The 19,100-nt window shown below is 40.0% G+C and overlaps 1 protein-coding gene across 1 annotated transcript in view; it reads right to left on the reverse strand.

The window, feature by feature from the left end:
• The window catches only part of EIF2B3 (eukaryotic translation initiation factor 2B subunit gamma), a 101,822-nt gene that overhangs the window by 29,279 nt on the left and 53,443 nt on the right, over window positions 1-19,100 (reverse strand). The window contains exons 7-8 of the mRNA XM_068952941.1: window positions 2,679-2,809; window positions 1,847-2,040 (exon numbers count right to left, since the gene is read on the reverse strand). Coding sequence (XP_068809042.1) covers window positions 1,847-2,040; window positions 2,679-2,809 — 325 coding nt within the window. The remainder of the gene's footprint in view (window positions 1-1,846; window positions 2,041-2,678; window positions 2,810-19,100) is intronic.

Genomic DNA, 19,100 nt, shown 5'->3' on the forward strand with positions numbered 1-19,100 from the left:
TAACTCCCTCCTGAACCCACCTGCCCACACACAGGCTGCAGGCATCCAGAAACCCAGCTGGAAGTGAAATGATATGAGTAAAGTGTTTCCTCACCAGAAGGGCAATGGGTTAGGATGCCATTCCTTCCCACGGCTACTGGACTGGACTGCTACTGCTCTGGGAGTCTGTCGTCTTGGACAGCCAAGTTATAGGTCCCAGATTCGCAGCCAGAGAATCAGAATCTGGTCTGTGAAGACCAAGATAAGGGCAAACAAGACACCAAAAGTCTTCATTAGAGACCAACAAAACTGGTAAAAGAATGCAGATAAATGTAAATGTGTATCTGTTATCAGGATCAGTAAGAGAAACAAAATATAGTGGCACTGAGAAAAGAACTCCTTTCTCACAACCACTCGTTAAGTTCTGTTCTGTTTTACCTCTACATAGTTTCCTTAGAAATTTTACCATTCTGGAAAAGTTAAAAATTCAAAGAAAATCCTCTTCAATGTTGAAGGTTCCAATGTGATTTCAAAGTACTAATTCTATGTACCACCCAGGAGCAAACACATTTCCTGAACTGACCAAAATGGAGAATATTTAGGTTTAAAAAAAAAAACAACACCAAAAAAACCCACATGGAGTCTGACTGGCTCAACTCAATAACTTTTTACTAAAGTGGCTGCTGCCAAGTGTACACGCACGCTTCCCCCTAGCAAGCGGTATTCTCCCTTAACCCTTTGGGCACATTTGTTCCTGATATTCTTAGGGAAATCCTTCTGTCTCTGACAGCAGTGCTGCCTCCTTCCCCTCTTCCTCATGCCCCTAATTGCAAAACAAATCACTTCATTTTTGTGCTCCTCTACAGGCACCAGGGAGAAAGAATTTCAGAGCGTGAACTCATTCTGGCAAGTGCAATTCAAATTTGCATAAATTCACAACTCAATGTGAGAGCAGACCATTTCCAGGACTCCCAATATATCTCTCCAATACAGTATTGCTCTCCCAGTCCCACTTCCTGAAACCCTGAGTCCTTCCCTACTGCACTCACTATCAGTCTTTCAAAGCTAGAGGAAACTGTCCACTTCTGGCAGCCCAAAGTTCATCACTTGGAGAGTGAAGTGAGAGCTCACAAGTTATATCAGCCAGTATAGTAAAAAGAACATGCTAAGAGTAAAAAATTTTAATCAGCAGCTTATTAATTAGAACAGGATTTCTCTAGTCCTCCCCTCTGTGATCTTTTATTTTATGAATACTCACTAATGTGAAAGCAAGTGAAAGGTGCAACAGATCAACGTTTCCTCTCTGTCTTTACCTGGACTGCCACTGTAATGAAACTTGTTCATAAAATAATTCTTTCATAATGGTAAGCATTAGGCAGTCTTAATACATAGGTAGTTTTAAGTTTTCCTCCAAAACATTAACAATCTTCATCATTATCGCTTAGATAAACATCTGTTAGGAAGAGTCCAGGCAGAACTGATCTTGCCTTTGGGATAGGGAGGACGTGGACTAGATCATCTCTTGAAGCTCCTTCCAGCCTTATTTTCCAGATTTCTTTGCTCCTTGGCTGTAGGTCTTGTCACCCACCCCCCCACCCCCCCAAAAAAAAAAAGAAAAAAAAAAAGAAAAACATCTGGGGTGGGGGTTTTCTTGGCTAACTCAAAGGTGTGGAGTAAGTCAGTGGCAGAACTGTTTTCTTGTCTCATGCCCCTATTCAGCAACCAGCACAGTGATATGCATAGATAATATGGCACTGGTTCAATTCCCACACACTTCTCAGCTATATCCAGGGAGCCACCCCTGGAGACTAAAGTGTCCCATAAACTACTGCTGCATTCCCACATGTCAGTTCCATATTTTTCTCACCTGTCGGTTAGCTTCAATATACAACCCAAGAGTATTCACTCGGAAGCACAGTCCTTCTTTCATTATATGGACATAGCAGCGCACTTTTCCTTCATGGAGAGTTTCATTCATATCTCCTCTACGATCGTTCCAACAAGAGTTATCTGGAGCAGGTTTCAGCAAGCTATTATCTTCCTTTACGAAACTATAAATGTCTGGAGAACACACACATGCATGAAGTTAGACAGGATTTAATGAAATACTTTCTGAAGAGGAATACTATTAAAATATTGTTGGTGAAGGGATATCTTTGCCCCACGTCATCTGAGTGGCTAGATACTTAGCAATCATTAATAGATTTTATCATGCGTAGTAAGTAAGTGCTTATTTTTATTCCGCAGGTGGGAATCAAAGGAACAAGACAGAGGCAATATTTTGCCCAGGGTCACACAATGAGAGTGTGGCAATGTTAAAAATAAAATTCAAGATCTGAGATCTTGTCCAGCTCCCAGTGTAGGGCAGTTAAGGCTTAGTCTGGTCCCCTACCCACAGAACTTCCTCCTAAAATTACATTTTCAGAAGTGCATTTACCTACACTGTTTTCTGGAAGAAAAGTACAGAGCACCCAGCTGAATTTCTCTTTATTTACACCAAAATAAGGGACGAGAAAGAATAATTATAAAACACACAATCCTGCTTGAAAAAGAAATCTGCTAGAATATTTGCTATCATGAAGTTCAAGAGGGAAAAGAAAGAACCTAGTGCTTCAAGCTACTTCTGTTCCCTATCCTGTATCTCAGCTGTAACATATGGGCTTAAAAACCTTTACCGTATCTTTGATACTTTCACTGACCTAGGGATGCTTGGTCTTTTTTCTTTTGGTCCTCCTCTTTGTTGTCCTGTCCCTGCTGCAACGATGTAGGAGAAGAGAACTGTTTCCTAACCAGATGTGGAATCAGTTCACTCCGGAGAGATGTGATCGTCCTGGGAAAGGAGATGCACATAGGAAGGCCATGAATGTTACAACTTTCATTTTCTTTGCATAGCATAACATTATCAGATATTTTGCACATTTTTCATCAACACAAATCAAAATGCCAATACTCCAAGACAACTGGCAAGAAAACAGCATCCACCAGTCATGTGCTTTTTTAATATATTAAAATATAAAAGAAGTTTCAGAATAAGGACAACTCACAACTAATTCCCCTATGTTTAACAGAGCTGCCTATAATTGAATACGGTATCATCCTGAAATTCATGCTTGTGTGCAAAGGTAACACAGATTATCAACGCTGTAATGGCAACAACTGAAATTCACTTTATGTAGCTTAAAAATTGGTATGAGATGACATGAAAAGAGAGAATAAAGTGCCCACAGGGGAAAAAACAAAGAAGCTTTTCTATGTGATGTACACAGAAATGCTCAAGAACATCTGAAATATCTGATCCTTAAATGAAGACAACAAACCCTAGACAATAATGTCCTCATCTGCTGCTTGCATAAAACACAAAGAACATTTTAAAGACTTAGATCTTTAACCAAGGGAAATAAACACATTTTAACATGTTTAAGAACCAAGAATTTCAAAGTCTTTAGGTGCCCCAATCCAAACACATCAAAGTCAATAGGTTCCAAAAACTTCAGCTGTACACAATGTGTAACAAGGACCCTGACCAGTAGATTATCTTCCTTCTTGCACTGATTTATACATCACAATGCACCAAGATAACCCCTTCAGACAGACAAATACTAGTGTAAGAAGTCAACTGTACAATAGAAAGATAGCCCTGGTATTATAGTTTTGACCATTAGAAGATAATTTTATTTTTCAATAAAATGTTTGGAAAAAAACCCTAACTCAATAGTTTTTAAAGTTGCTGTACGTGGCATGCAGTCTTAAAACAGTTTTGTTGTTGCTAGTTCATTATTTTAACAATCTGCATTTTTTTACTAAACTGGATTTTTGAGAATAGGAAAAAACATGCAGAAAGCTAATTCAAACGTGTCCTGTATAAGGGGAAATGCTAAATTTATGATGATGGATTGGGAGAACTAAACATCGAGAGCTTTGATAAAGGAGCAACAAATGACAGCCCACAAAGAAAGAGGAATTATTTAGAACAGAAGACAGTAAAACTAGCACCTAATTATAAATTAAATTAAAAGAGGAAAGTATTAGAATGCGTTTCCTGAAAGTGATTTTGGTCAGCAAAATCTCTAGGAAATCAGAATTTCAAAGAGTTCAACCTTTAAGAAACACACAGCACACAACCCTCCAAGGCCCCTGCTAAGGTGAATCATGAGGAAACAGACCTGAGGACAAAACAATCTGACAACCCGTTTCAGATTCAGATGTGATCACCAGCTCTGCCCTAAAGAACAAAGAAAGTGTTTTTCTCTTTTCCTGACAAAGTTCTCCCTCAAGTCTCTGCCGTCAGGTTGTGCCACATCTTGTGTCCTGCAGTGGGATCACCTGAACCACCCCAGATCGGAGCTCCTGCTCTTTCTCATTTTTTTTACAGAGAAAGAAAAGCTTTAGTCTACAATCCCTCCTTGTTCTTGAAAATAATACTATAATAATCTTCAGACAGTTGTATTTCAAGAACTAATGAAGCAGAACACTTCATTTTTTAATGACAAAATCTCTCACTGCTAGCCATTTACAGGCGCGCTATGTCACGGCTGTCTCGGCCTTGCGTTCTGACACATGTGTGGGTGTGCAGATGGGCAGTTTACTAGCTTAAAATGTTTGCCTGCAGCTGTGCCATTCAGCAATGATTTCCTGCTTGGTTTTTATACTCTGTCCAAAACCGACAATCCTGTGTTTCCCTCAGAGGCTGGCCATGGCATTTATAAGATATATTACCTATAAAATACCCAAGTATTTGGCAGTCTTAAATAGTCTGATGCAGAGGACAACACAACACAGTAGGAAATGAAAGCAGTGGAAATGGGGAAAGACAAAGTTTTGCCTGGTTTTCGATGATTTACTCTTTCTTGCCCAAATTCTTGACGCTTTCCTGCAATTCTCTGAAGTGCTAGCCACATTCCTTCCGCAAAGGTGGAGTAAATCTCCGGGTCATCTATAAGATGTGGCTCAGAAACATACCCTCCTTACTGGAAAAGAAAAAAATGGTAAGGTTTACCCTTGCTTGCTGTTTAAACAGGATTTATGTGACTGTTAAAAGAATTTGGAAAATATTACAAAATTTGCAGTGAGGCACTCAGTGATAAAAATTTGGGATTTTTTTTTTGTGACAGATCTTGCAAATGTGGATATACAAAATGACAGCGTGAGAATATTATCTGAGTGAGTTTCAACAACAGGGGAAAATAAACATCTGGCTGGGGCTAGAAAAGGAATTAGAGATAAAGGAGGGTTAGGACTGAAGAGCCTTCATCAAGAGAAAAAAATAGCAAGAGTTTGGAAGAACCAACTAGCTCGTAACCTAAATTCTGGAAAAAACGAATAGAAGAGGTTTCTGGTCCAGTCGATTAAAAAAATTCTTTTACTAAAATCATGAACTACACAAGCCTATATTAAGAAGAAATAAGTGTAAGACTGTATATTCTGAAGAAAGTAGTCTTTTTTATTCTCTTCAGGTTTTAAAACTTGGTATCACCCTAGTGTCTGAGCTTGTTATTTTCTTTAGCACCAAGAAGCAAGAATGAAATACCCACCGAGATCAACGTAAGGAAAAATCTACTATGCCTGGGAGAAAGACGGCGGGGGGAGGGTGGGTAGAAGGAGAGGCGGTCATACAAACTTTTGGCAGAAATCTAGTTCTAAGCCAAATCTGAGTAACCATGGCCTGACACCTCACAGGGAAATCTAGAGGGTAGAGAGGATAAAAATGAACCTGCTTTTGAGAAACATTTGCCAAAATAAACATGCTTTCATAAATTCCAACCAAAGTGACAAGCCTTTTCCATGATCTTTCATTCCCTAAGATTTTTTTTTAAAGTTATATCTGTCTGTTTTCACATCAACAGAAAGTAGTAGGTTTTCGACTGAAATGCCAAAGATTTGCAAGTGCTGTTAAATTACTGCTTGTAATAGAAGGGGGACAAAATCCTGGAACATCCATGTGGCTTCAGTCTCTTGAGAACAATGGGAGATAGCAACAGTTTTGAAAGGGGTCAATTCTAATAAAATTTTAAGGATAAAAAAAGAAGAAATATTTCCTGAGATGCAAGCCACTACTCAAACAGTTGGTCACAACAAAGGGGGAAACTAGCAAGTACATGAAGGGGAGACAGTGCATATGCAGGGGAAACGAAGAAGAGAGGGCAGCTGAAATTCATGGTGCATGTGCAAGAAACAGCTAGAGATTCAAGTGCAGATGAAATTTTTAAAAACAAAGGGACCCCCCCCAGATTTTTTATGTTAAATGTAGCTATAGCTCAGAATACACACCAGGCAAGTTCAGCTATGCTGCACTAACCTTGTAATTCTCCTCAGATTTAGGCATTATAAACCTAGGAGAGTCACAGTTTTATTTAAATCCTAAAATGTTAAGGTATGCAAATATATAGTGGGGCAAACAACTGCACCTTTACCAAGTACTGTCACCATCAGAGAAAAATGAGAGATATGCTTTTAGAATCATCTTATCCCTGGTCCCTATGTACTATAGCGTCTTCCCAACAATCCTGTGATTTCTGTGTGACAGAAAGGGCAGAGTTAAGATTTGTGCTACAGTACAAATTTTCATTTGTGAAGAACCTTAGGTGAAGATACCCTGGATCCTTAAATATCAAATTTAAACATAGCTATGCCAAAGTTTTCAGTGAGTTTCAACCACAAATAAAATTAGAACGGTCTGCAATATGGCAAAATTAAGTCTATTCAGACATTTGAAGTTTGTATCTATGTATATTATATTATACTACATAACATGACGTACACACATAAATTATGGCCCACAGAGGGCCAACTTTTACTTGTTGCTGAAATGCAACTGCCTGTGGGACGAAGGCAAGCTTATCAAAACTTGATCTAGTAAGAAAGGAAGAACAATAGAGCCAATTGAAGCACAAGGAGAATTTGAGGGGGGAGAAAAGATGATCATCTGCACTTCAAATAAAATTTACTGCATGATTATATTCCAATAGGCTACGTGATTTCTTCTCTTAGATGCATGTACTGCTGGAGATTGTCTTTCAGATGACACAGAAAACAGTTCTGATCAACGTTCGTAAAAAAAAATCTCATCAAATATTTTGTAACCACAGAAGAGTCCATCTATTTAAGTCTAGGTAATCTTGCAAAAATCTAGGTGCTAGAAGAAGGTGCAGTTTGGCTTGACGCACAGTAGGAATGGTAGCGTCCTCAGCTTTTCTTTCCTGCAGCTATTTTTCACTAGCCTCAGACGCTCAACACAACCGTCAGTTCCATTTACCGGCTGTCATTCATTTCAATTTTCCATGTTTAATGTTAAACACCATAAAGTAGTATAAATGAGTGTTAGCATTTTAGCATCCTCCCTTTTTTATTAATCTGTGAGGAAGCGTGAAATCTACCATTGTTGTCAGCACCCACCTGTGAAATCTGTCATTGTTCTCCATGGGTTAGTTACAGAGGGTCTCCCTTGCTATCATTATTAGCACAGTCAGATATTCCCACAGGTGCGGACAGCGTGTGTGATCCTCAACTACAAAACTGGCAGATTATTTGCCCTTTTGTTATCTAGTTTTGTCTTTTTTTTTTTTAAAGCAGTCTAACGTTAGCTCTTGTATGACTATGCAAGCACAGAGTAGGTTGCGCTGTGATCTTAGCTCCATGGCCTTCAATAGAGATTCTTCAGATCACATCAAAAGGAGAACATGACGCAGTATTTCAGACTGGTGTTCATAATTAATGTTAGAAATGTATACATAAATACAACTAAACAAATCCTAAGGCACTTATAGCTTTAGCCAAAAAGAAGTTGCATGTTTATACAGAACAATAAAGATGTAAGAAAAAGAGAGGGAGAAAGAAAAAAAGAGCGGGTGTGTTGGAAGAAAGAGAAAAGTTAATTCTGAACCCTGTAGGTACATAGTTCATGGTTCTCATTGCTTAAAGGATAAAGCCAAATAACATTTAAAAATTCCATGTAAGCTGGGAGTTCTCTTATTGAATCTCAACGTTATTTTCTCCTGATCCTTTGATGGAGATTAAAAATTTCCATGTGAATACAAAGAAAGAAACAACAGTTACTCTGAGATTTTTTTCCCGAGCTTTTAATGCTCCAAACTAGAGCAGCCAGCCACCATTCCCATCTCCTCCCCCCTCCTTAAAGAAAAAAAAGTCAACTCACTTTGAAGAAAAGACAAAACAGGGTCAGGGCAAGGGGGATTAGGGAAATGATATTTATATCATGGACCAAATTAAAATGTCAATGCAAGAGGCAGGCAAACAGCCCTTGCCACATATATACACCAGGCATGTTTCCTCAAGGAAACAGGAAAGAGATTTGAAGAGTTAATGCAGTCCTGAGTTAATACCACCTGCCTCAGACTCAACACCACTTAAAAGACAGTGTTTGGGTCCATTTCCCACAATGTGGTTTTAACAAGCACAATGGAAAAAGCAGTTACAGGCCTTTTCCCCTTTTTCTCACTGATTCACTACTAAAAATGCTGGAATTTCTGAGACATGCTAAGAATGTGGATAGAGCGGACAAGGACTACATAGAAAAGGAAAAAATAGCAAAAAATAAATTTGCAGGGTCTGCTACATCCCTCCAGAAGACAAATTCTGCCCTTTTATCTTTCAATAACCTTTTTGCCTTTGTTTTGTGTACCAAAGACTAATTTTACTAAAAGAACAACTCCAAAGTAACCAGGCAAACCAATGAACTACCAGGCAGTTACTTGCGCTGAACTCAATAAGCCCCCAAACCAAGGATGGCTTCAAACAGATATTATTTCTACCTTCATTCTATTTGTCCTATTTTCCTCTCAAAATTTCTATCACAGAAAGCATAGATCTCTTTCCCATCCCCCCCAGTTTCATATTAACTAACATATTTGTCAGTATCTTAACGTTTTTGGAGCTAAAAGCCTACAGACAACGCAAGGAGCAATGTTCTATTAGAACACAAAGCTGCCTACAGACAACTTTAAGGAATGTTCTGTTAAAAGGTAATTCCACATGACTGCATTTCTGCTTCATTTGTCTTTCCACACTATTTTCTAACCAAGACCTTCAAATCTGACAGCAACCTACTCCCACATTCATAACACTGTGCGACAATATTTCAAAAGCCATTGCACAGCAAGCCTGCCTAACTGCACAGCTTTGCTTTGCAAACTCACGTTTATGAATGACTTCCTAAGCCTGTAGAATTGCCTTTGAAATCTCTGTGCTCTGGATTATGGACGGAAATCAGAGGGAGACATACGAGTGACAGTTATAGACACCACAACACAGAAAAGATCCAGATCAAACTATGGAAGAGATGGTATGGATGCAAACCACATAAAAAGCTCTTCCAAGTTCCATCGAGTCTGGATGCACTTAAAGGAGCAGGGATCTAACATCTACTTCTGCCAACAAACCCTTGGGAAACAAGACAGCTTTCTCAAAACTGACCACAGAAATTAAAACTCCCCAACTGCATACTCAAATCCTTTGAAAGTGTGCATGCATCCAGCTCAGGTCATCTAAGTAACCTTAACTCTGCCCACTCACAAGACAGCCTGGAACACCATGCAGCTCCAGACTAATATATCTTTTGCACACCAGCAGGTTTAGACACTTTTAGAACTTCTCTCTGACCGAAGTCTCTGCGGCTGTGGAGGCCACCCAGGGTGTTTGGCAGGCTGTACGAGCTGCTGAGGAATGGATCTCATTCATTCCCAGACAGCATCCCATTCTTCTAGGACAGGCGCACCTGCACCAAATGCAATTCCTTGCCAGAACTCATCTTTCTCTATTCTCTCCCCACCTCTGCCTTTGCAGCCATCTGTATCTGAGCTCTCAACTCTTTTCTAAGTGCCTTTGAAATGAGGCTCCTTTTCTGAAGATTGCACTGAACAGAGGCATTCTGATAATATGCCTAAACAAACACATGTACATAATGCACCTGTCAGGTTGATGCGTGCCTGTAAAACTGATATGCTGTTTAAACTTAAGGTGCATGAATATACATTCAGATATATGTAGGCATTAAAACACTTCACAACTTGTCTGTATAAAATGTGTAAATGTCAAAAAATTCAGACACGTCTGTAGCATTAAGTGGCTATTCATACATATATGCTTTCATGATACAGATGTGGTTCACGTTCCTCAAACAACGCTTCAACTATTTAGTAACCTCCAAGAACTAAGAAAGCTTCCTGTTCTTTGCCTGCAACAGAAGATTTCTCGCAAAATAGTAGAGCTTATAGATACAGACCTATCCAAGGTACCTCCCATAATGTTTAACAGGAACATATACTGGGAAGGAATCTTCTTGGAAGCGCCATTGTGACAGGCAATATCAGCGACACCTTGTGATAAACCGACCCACACACAACGGTGCGTTATTAAGCTTTTGCTTAAAGGAATCTTCTAACTCGTTTAAATGTATCTGTAGTTAACTGACACCATTCATTCCTGTATCAATAAGAATCTCTAGCTTAATTCTACTTCCTCCCCTGCTTTCCTCCACAGCATATTTACAAGGAGTGATTACCCCTTTCTTCATTCTTTTTTCTGTTAGGCTAGACAGACCGAGCTCTTTCAGCCTGCTCCACTGAGGCGGTATTAAAAGCACTGTAGATGTTTGCATCACTTCTTTGCTCTTTTTCTTTAATACAGATACTGTGTCTGTCATTCTGCAATGAAACAGGACCATTCACAGTTTGACTGTCTTACTAAACATGCGCCCATTCTTTCAATAGTGTGAGAGAAACTAGAAGCTCTGATGCTCAGTTCTTTCAGTCCTGCTTCCACCTGGATAACTATCATTTCTACAGCCTTCTCCCCATCAATCGTTCTACCTTTACTCCCATCTTCAGTATTGGTTATTAACTCTTTCCCCATCTTCCTCATAGGACATAAAGTTCTTTCATACCCTTACTGTGGTTTAACCTTACTGTGGTTTTTGCAATGTGCTCTACACTCCTCTGATAAGACTAAACCTATTCTTTTTAAGCAATTGCCACTTTATTCCTTCTTTATGAACTTCTACATGCAGGAAGTTAAAGCTCCCATCATGATAATTCGATGCAATAATGAAGTCTGCAATAGTGTTACAGACTTCTTTATTATTATTCATGTTTCAGTTGACTGGGCTAAGAAGCAATGTAACTTGACATTGAACTAACCCTTGTAATACAAAAACTATGAAAAGTAGAATAGTAGGGAAATAATTACTATTTGATATTTTTGAAAAAAAGAAACTCTTGAGTGAAAGGGGATGTGCACCAATCTTAGGGAGAAATCCAGATCATCTGAACAGAAAATAGAGGAGAAAATATTTTTCTACTGTAAGAGAAATACACCATAATATCACATATAAGGACTGTTTCCTCATAGGAGAAAGTCTAGCAGAGTAAGATAATCATTCCATCCCAGGTATAATCTTACACACAAGTAGTGCTGCATGGAAGTGAATGTACTGCAATGATGGAAGAATGTTTAGGATAATAGCATCCAAGAGGTCATGACTTTAAAAAAAAAAAAAAAAAAGAAAGAAAAGCACACAGACAGGTGAAGGAACCATCACTGGTTCAAAAACCCATGTCTCATATGAAGACGGAAGTCATTTTGACTGAAGGCTACCCAAGAAAACTACAACTGCGTGAAACAATGAAAAAGTAGTTAGTAATTTTTAATGTTTATTGCCAGATAAGAGCAAGTCTGACTAGGTCTCCAAGAGGGCCAGGAGAACATGATATATATGAGGACAAGCTGGGGGAGCTGGGTTTGTTCAGCCTGGAGAAGAGAAGGGTAGAGGGGGATCTGATTACAGTCTTCCACTACCTCAAGGGAGGTAACATAGAAGACAGTCGGACTTTTCTCAGAGATGAAGAGCAAAAGGGCAACGGTCACAAGATACAATAAGAGAAATTCCAGTTGGGACATAAAGAAAACAACTTTTCACAGTGACTACTGCAGCCCTACGACAGGGCCCAGAGAGTCTCCAGTTCTTGGAGACAGTCTGTCCTTGGAGATTTTCAAAACTCAACTTGAAAAAGCCCTGCACAACTTGATAGTTAGCCTTGCTTTGAGCTTTGGACAAAAGACTGTCAGATGCCCCTCCCAAACCATATGTTGACATGTTAGTGGCCATTTTCATGTTCTTCATATATTCACTTCTCAAAGGGAACCCAAAGGATCATTATCAGATACTGCAGATCACTGCCAGAGGACAAATGAACAGATTTTAAGATTGCCTTCACAAACATTTGCACTAGGATCAGTTTGCATGCACGGAATACTGTGCTACTTGTGGCAAAGCATGCTCAAGTATCTCAGGCTCACAGCCAGTACAGCATATTGTGGTCTCACAAAGAAAGATTTCCAATCATTTATAAAGTTAAATCAGCTCCATTTCAGCACATCCAAAGATAGCTCTGCTCCAGGTAGTCCACTAGCAGAAAAAGGAATTATATTTATTAAAGAAGTGATTTGCTGAAAAGCATAACTTGTTTAAATCTAGTTTGGATCATTGGCTATTAAGGTTTCAGGAGTGAGCTGGACTGGTACCATGGAAAGATGATGAAGGTAATGATCCTCTGGAGGAGGAGGACTTTAGCAAATTTCAAGTCTTGGCTTTTCTAGTACAGAGCAGAGAAAGCTCAAACAGCTGGATATGTTTGTCGAGGAAAGGAAATGGGAAAGATAAATTGCCATTTCGCATTCTAATAGATTAAATGCACTAAGAAGTAGCTGGCGTTTTTTCTTTTCCTTGTTTGAAGAGCTACAATCTATTTGCTCTGTCTTCACACAGTATACTTCCTGCAGGAGCTATTTGTTTATTTACTCATTTTAATCACAAGGAAAGTATTCATTATAAAATCTCTTTACAGCAAAGGAGAAACCTTCCAGCCACACGGCTGACACATGTTAACTCACAGGTATTCACAGAGCAGGTTCTGTTTTAAGCCATCTTTCAGGCAGCCATACAAAGACCACCAAGCTGGGTGTTCAGCTTTGCCAGACCTCCCCCAGCCAGCAGCCTTTGCCAGGAAACACAGGTGACAGCCTGAATGATAAAAAGGCATTTAGAGGGGAAAAAGGAAAAAAAAAAAAAAAAAAAAAGCACTGGTTTAGTCTGGGCAGCACCTTAATATAAACCTGCAGGGGCTTTTGTGTACAGCATAGCACACAGTCACCCAAGCAGGAGCTTCATAGTGATTCACTCATACCTCCAATTTTCAAAGATCCCTGCCTTCCTCGCGCTGTCCCTATCATTTTTCAGAGAAAAGAAGCGTATCTCGATGCCAGCTCTTCTCAGGGCCACAGATTTCAGAACACAGAGCACTGAGACAGCAAACCTTGTCTCCCCTTCTAGTGCTGGCCCATCCGAGGCTTTTTGGACAAGACAGAGGGAGCTGAGAAGGCAGGCGCTTGCTCTGGGATTGCAGCTGAAGCAGCTTGGAAAGGCAGAGCTCTATGACCTCATATGGTTTGCTCCAATTTATTCCAGCAGTTCAAAATACAGTGTTTAACTTTGCAAACAAACCACACTGACTTTGGGTATAAAATCTGCTGCAAATGTGCTCAGTTCAGAGAAAAATTTCTCTGCTGGTGAATTCTGGCAGGCAGGCCTCCAACGCTGAAAAAAACTGGAGAAGAGCTGATCTGTTTCCTTAGCCCTAGCTCAGGCTCCTGTGACTGCCTCCTGGCAGAGGAAGGCTCCACAGGGAGAGTTATTTCCCAGGTGGCAAGTGAGAAGTCAGCACTCGCCATTCCCAGTGCTAAGCACTGGGAATGCTTAGTCAGTCCTTTCAAAGTGACCACAGTGCTGCTGTTTATCATTCTTGCCTTTCATGACAGTTCTAATTTGCCCTTCCAGTATCACAAATCACTCTTTCTGGCCACAAAACAGAGCTGCCCAAATCCCAGGTGACTATACATTGGAAATGGTGGCATTTCCTCATCCAACGATTCAAAAGTACTAGATTCAAGCCAAAACAGTGATTTGCAAAACGTATTAATAATTAAATGCAACAAAGATTTTACCATTGCAATTACCATTCCTATGCATAACAGTGAAGTCAAAACATCTGAGCAAATACACAATGGCATCTGCTTTCAGAAAAATTCAGATGAAGAGCTTTCAGAGGTGGTGCAGTTGGGATGCCTATAGACAAGTTGCCCAGCATTTCCTATTATAAGGCTCTCTTTTCATCTGTTCATAAACTTTGGCAAAGTTTAACTCTTTTGGCTGAAATTACCCATGCCAGGTGTTTGCCTTGAGCCGGATTTTTTTGGATAGCTTCAAAAATCTCAGCTATTTCCAAGAATAAAATTATGGAAAAATACTTTGTTTTGTCCATGTTAAAAATATTTCAATTGCTCTGCTGAAAAGCTCTTGCACTTCCATGCCTGCAATTTGGCACAAGGTCATCTTTTCGTCAGGGCATCAGATTTGTAAACTCATAAAAAGTACCCCTACTACATCAAACTAAGTTTGAAAAATTACTGTTTGCACATGCTTGAAAGAGATTTGTTTGTTTTGCAGCTAAATTTTTCAGTCCTTCTATGCCGGGCATACTCCATTCTCCTTTCTTCCTGCAAGGTAATTGGACTGCTTATGCACAGCTCCACGGAGTAACAGAGTACACTCCAAGCCAAGGTTACAGAGACTGAGCAGGATTTTCTTTGAAGTTTAGAGCATCACATCTCCTTCTTCTGGATGACCTAAAAGGTGATAAATCTATGCTGATAACAGCTACTCCATTAGCTGGAATCACAGTGGCTTGTGTGAGAAACTTCGGTCTCAGCTTCACTGATTAATGTGAAGAATGTCACATACACACACGTGCAGTTTTAAATGAACATCAGGGTAACATTTTAGGTGCTCAAATTAAGAAAAGGTAGAATATGTGGCCCATATAACCTTAATTAAGGCATCCTTTTGTGTATGCATTACGACACAATCCTTAAAAACACATTTACCTATTTTTCCCCCGCTTCCCAATCTCTTCTTCACCCAATGCAAAGACGGACCATGCCCTGGGGATGAATCAGGGTTGTGTAATGAGGCAGAAGAATGCCTGCCTCATTTGTTAGAACATGTGTGTTAAATGTACAAGGCAGAGGGCTGCAAGAGGAGAAAAGAACTGTTGATATTTAAGGCAAATGAATGATGCCTAAAGATCTGGATTCCCCCCCCCCCCCCCAGCTTCTGTCAGAGGAGTTTGTAGATGCTGCTGAACGCAGAATATAAATGTAACTTCTGCGGACTGCAACCGATTGCATGCTTTTTATTTAATTAGTGTCACCTTGGAATAACCATCATCAATTAAAAGATTCTTTCAGTATTTTGAGAGCTCTCTATCACAGTAAAGACTGAAAAATGAAGTACCTAAAACAAAGATACTTCAACAAACTGTTGTGCTGTGCCTTAGTTTCCCCTTTTAAAATTGGGTAAGGCCACTATTTCACCCATAGTGGTGCTGAACAGATCAATTAGTGAAATGTATGTGGAGCATTACAATATCATAGTGATGAGGACCAAGAATTCATAAGGAAAGTAATTATCTTCAGAAAAGGGTTTAAACAGTGAGCACCAAGTAAGCCTGGTGGCCTTAATCTGAACCACAGAAATTACGTATTAAACAGTATTCCCTTCACTGAGCAACTCATGCACCATATGAGGCAATGGTCACAAAGGAAAAACAGTACAGAATCATGTAACTGGAGACTGTACCATAACTGAGGCACACACAGCAGCAAAACGTTGCACAGGAAGCCTCAACTGTTGCACTTCCTAACTGCTGAGTATTTAACTATGCTAATTTAGTATTTTTAAATGTAGCTTTGTGTGTCCAACCTAGTAACACTAAGGTTTCATTAGCTATCAATGATGACCCGCACAGTTAGGGACAATACTTTTTTTTTCAAAAAAATCTCTGCACTGATGAAATTTGACAGAAGCGACTTTGGGAGGGAACTTAAGAGGGACCATACACTTCTTTGTTTTAAGCAGCCTCAATATGTATTATAAATGCATATTACATATGTACTTTTATGCATATAGAGAGGTTACATAGAGACCCACCTGTAACACTTCCAAGTGTAAATTTTCAAAGCAAGTTTGGATTTTCACTGTTAAGACTTTACAGGGGGAGGAGTTGTTTTATATTTCTCCCTCTCCCTGGACAAAATCAGGCATTTTTTCCACTAGGCTATAGCTTTAGAAATATTCTGGAAAAACAGAACACAAATTGCTATGTGTTTTTACTTTAGCACATTTTTTTCTACTAGTAGTTTTGCTGGGATTGTTAGCAAGCAAACTGTGAGCACATACTCACAGGCCCAGATTCTGCCCTCTGCTGCAGATGAAGTTTGCAAGGGAAAAGGGAATAAGGACTCTCTTCTTCCGTCTGCCCTGAACGCAGCAACAAGGCAGGATTCCAACCTAACACTCAGGAGAGTGCCAAAAAAGGGACTGGCTACCGTGCTGGCTGCCACCCCAGGGCCCCGGGGGTGTGAGGCCCGCCAGCTGTGGGGTGGAGCCGTGCCCCCAGCCAGCTACAGCCTCTGCTTCTGTCTACAGCCTGCTGGCTTGGCCTGCATAATGATCCTTTCAAGAAAAGCAATATTGTGCCGTTCATCATGTGGTGCAGGTGTTCACCTTCAACTATCCCTGCCCTGTGCTGGCAGAGTAGTTCCTGCATCTAACACGTGGCCAGTACTTGCTTGTCTTTCCGCACGCTACAAAGCACAGCGCCTACTGCTACGTGCAAGAATCTCAGGTTAGCTTTACTCTGAAAAAGGAAACGTTTAGGAAAGAAAAGCTCTTGTCTGAGTACAGGGAGAACAGATTTTAACTAACCTAAACAGATTTTAACTAACCTACTTCATACCAGCTCTGCACAAAGATGGGATACAATTTGGCAGACTCACTGTGACAGTCAAACTAAGACCAACCTCAATAACTCTAGCCTCACTGATGCAGAAAGGAACCTGGGGAAGAACCAAAGGTCTTTGCAAAGCAAATCTCCATGGACAGTGATAATCAGCGGAAAACTGAGCCCAAACAAGCTGCTCCTTGTTTGCGTTTCGGTCACAGACCATGTTCAGAAAGGGATATGTTTGGTCAATAGTAGGGTATGGTCCTGCAGCCTCTTGTGAATCTAGTGGGAACGGTTCCAGAAGCCGTCAGCACCCAGAATTCGCTGCAGCCCCAGGGAGGATGGTGCCTCTGGGCTCCGAGTACTCCTGCTCACTCTACGGCAAAGACGGACATTGCCAGTGAACACAGTTAAACCTGAGTAGTCCAACCGTGCCTTGAAGCTGCTTAGGGAGTATTGAGATAATCAGCCCATCCCAGTAATGTAAGAGTGTGGAGAGAAGGGAAGGGGTAAATTCCTGCTGAAAGGAATAACAAATAGCTGGGGGCAGTAATTTCTTCAACTGATCCCAAGGTCACTTTGAAACCACATGCCTTTAACTACAGGAGATTCAGGCAGGGTAGGAGCGTCATATGTTTGAGGACTGATTTCACTAGATTCAGCACTGAACCAGTAGGTGAAAGACAAATTGAGATAAGAATTTTAACTGCTGTATTTTTTTTTTTCCCCCTATAGGAGAGGAAAGAACAAGCAGTTTCATTCCCTGGAAAAAAATGAATTTCCCAGGTTTAAGCAATGTTAAGGATACGATATTTTTGATTTTTGTCAGGACGTACATTTTTGAGGGGCTTCTGATATAGAGACCGTTTCCTCTGACTTTAATTCAAACACACTAAAGATCTCTGCTTTTTAAAGCTCAAGAACTTGTTTGGTTTGCTATAATGCAATAAAACTTCAGGCAGGAGAACCTGTTATTCAGTCTTGTTAAAACGGCTCATAAACTATATTAAAATACTATGAACTGTGTTATGGACTACTGAATAATATTTTGACCTCTTCTGACATCCTCTGCAGTAGAATCTCAGTGTCACTTTAAAATATTGTTTATTCTCTAAATAAACCCACTCAGAGGAAGAAACAAGTGCATTAAAAAAAAAAAATTAAGAGATTTGTCCTGTATCACAGAGCAAGTCAGGGGCAGAGCTGAAAATGAAACCTTGGTATGACGACTCCATTCTGCACCTGAACCACGGGCTGAGCCTTCTTCCAGAGATGTCTTATTACAAAACTGTCCCAAATCCTAAAGGAAAACCCATACACTTGACAAAATGTTAAACAGATAAATTTTTGCTAACTTTTTTTTCCTGCTTTCACATTAGTCACTAGTAATTTTAGACTTCATACACAGCTCATACATTCATTTAATCAAAGTGGAGGAATACGATTTACTCATAAAGGTACATATACAAACTACATTCATGGGGGGGGGGAGAGCTTGCTTTTACCATTTAACCACAGCTTTAGAGCTACGCTGTGATTACACTGGGTATCCCATCTTGAACAACAGATCCCAAGTACATCAGCACACTAGTTTTCATGTAATTCTTTGACCTGGAAGTAATCATAATTTTCCTCTGCAAAATGGTGAGCTAAAGCTAGTTGTAGTATCTGATGTTTTTACTGCTGGGCAACATTCTTCTGCTCTCATACGTCAAAATAAAATTTGAAAAAGTGTAAATGCTTCACTGAGCTACAAACAATGAAAAAAAGGTGTTCTGCCTGCCATCAACCCCACTGTTAAAATATTAACACAATGTAAATATTGTAATATTGAGGAAGTACACTGTGTCAGTACTTCCTGGCACTGTACAAGAGCTTCACTGTTCACTTCAATCCCTGCTGTTACTTTTAAACACATACAACTTAAACAAGGCATCTGAGCTTCTCCAGTCCTGGTGCGGGATTGCAGGGAGGCAAAAATCCTACTGAAGGTTCTCTCTGGACTAAAAAACAAAGTATTACAAAAAAATCCTTAAACCCAAACAATTATGTAGATGTCAGTACTTTTGAGGCAAAAATATTCCACAGGGTCTTTCAAAAGTCTTGGTATACCGCTGCCAAACATGGAAAGATCTCTGAGTATGCTCCGTCCTTCCCTTCCTTGGAGGAGAAAAACAAGCTGCGAATGCCCACCAATGCCAGAAGCCTGAAAGCCCACGTTATTCATCATGGCAAAAGTCCCGTTCCCCAGATTTGCCAGTAAAGCAC

The sequence above is a fragment of the Struthio camelus genome, chromosome 8 (assembly GCF_040807025.1).
Source record: "Struthio camelus isolate bStrCam1 chromosome 8, bStrCam1.hap1, whole genome shotgun sequence".
In the NCBI taxonomy this organism is placed as follows: domain Eukaryota; kingdom Metazoa; phylum Chordata; class Aves; order Struthioniformes; family Struthionidae; genus Struthio; species Struthio camelus.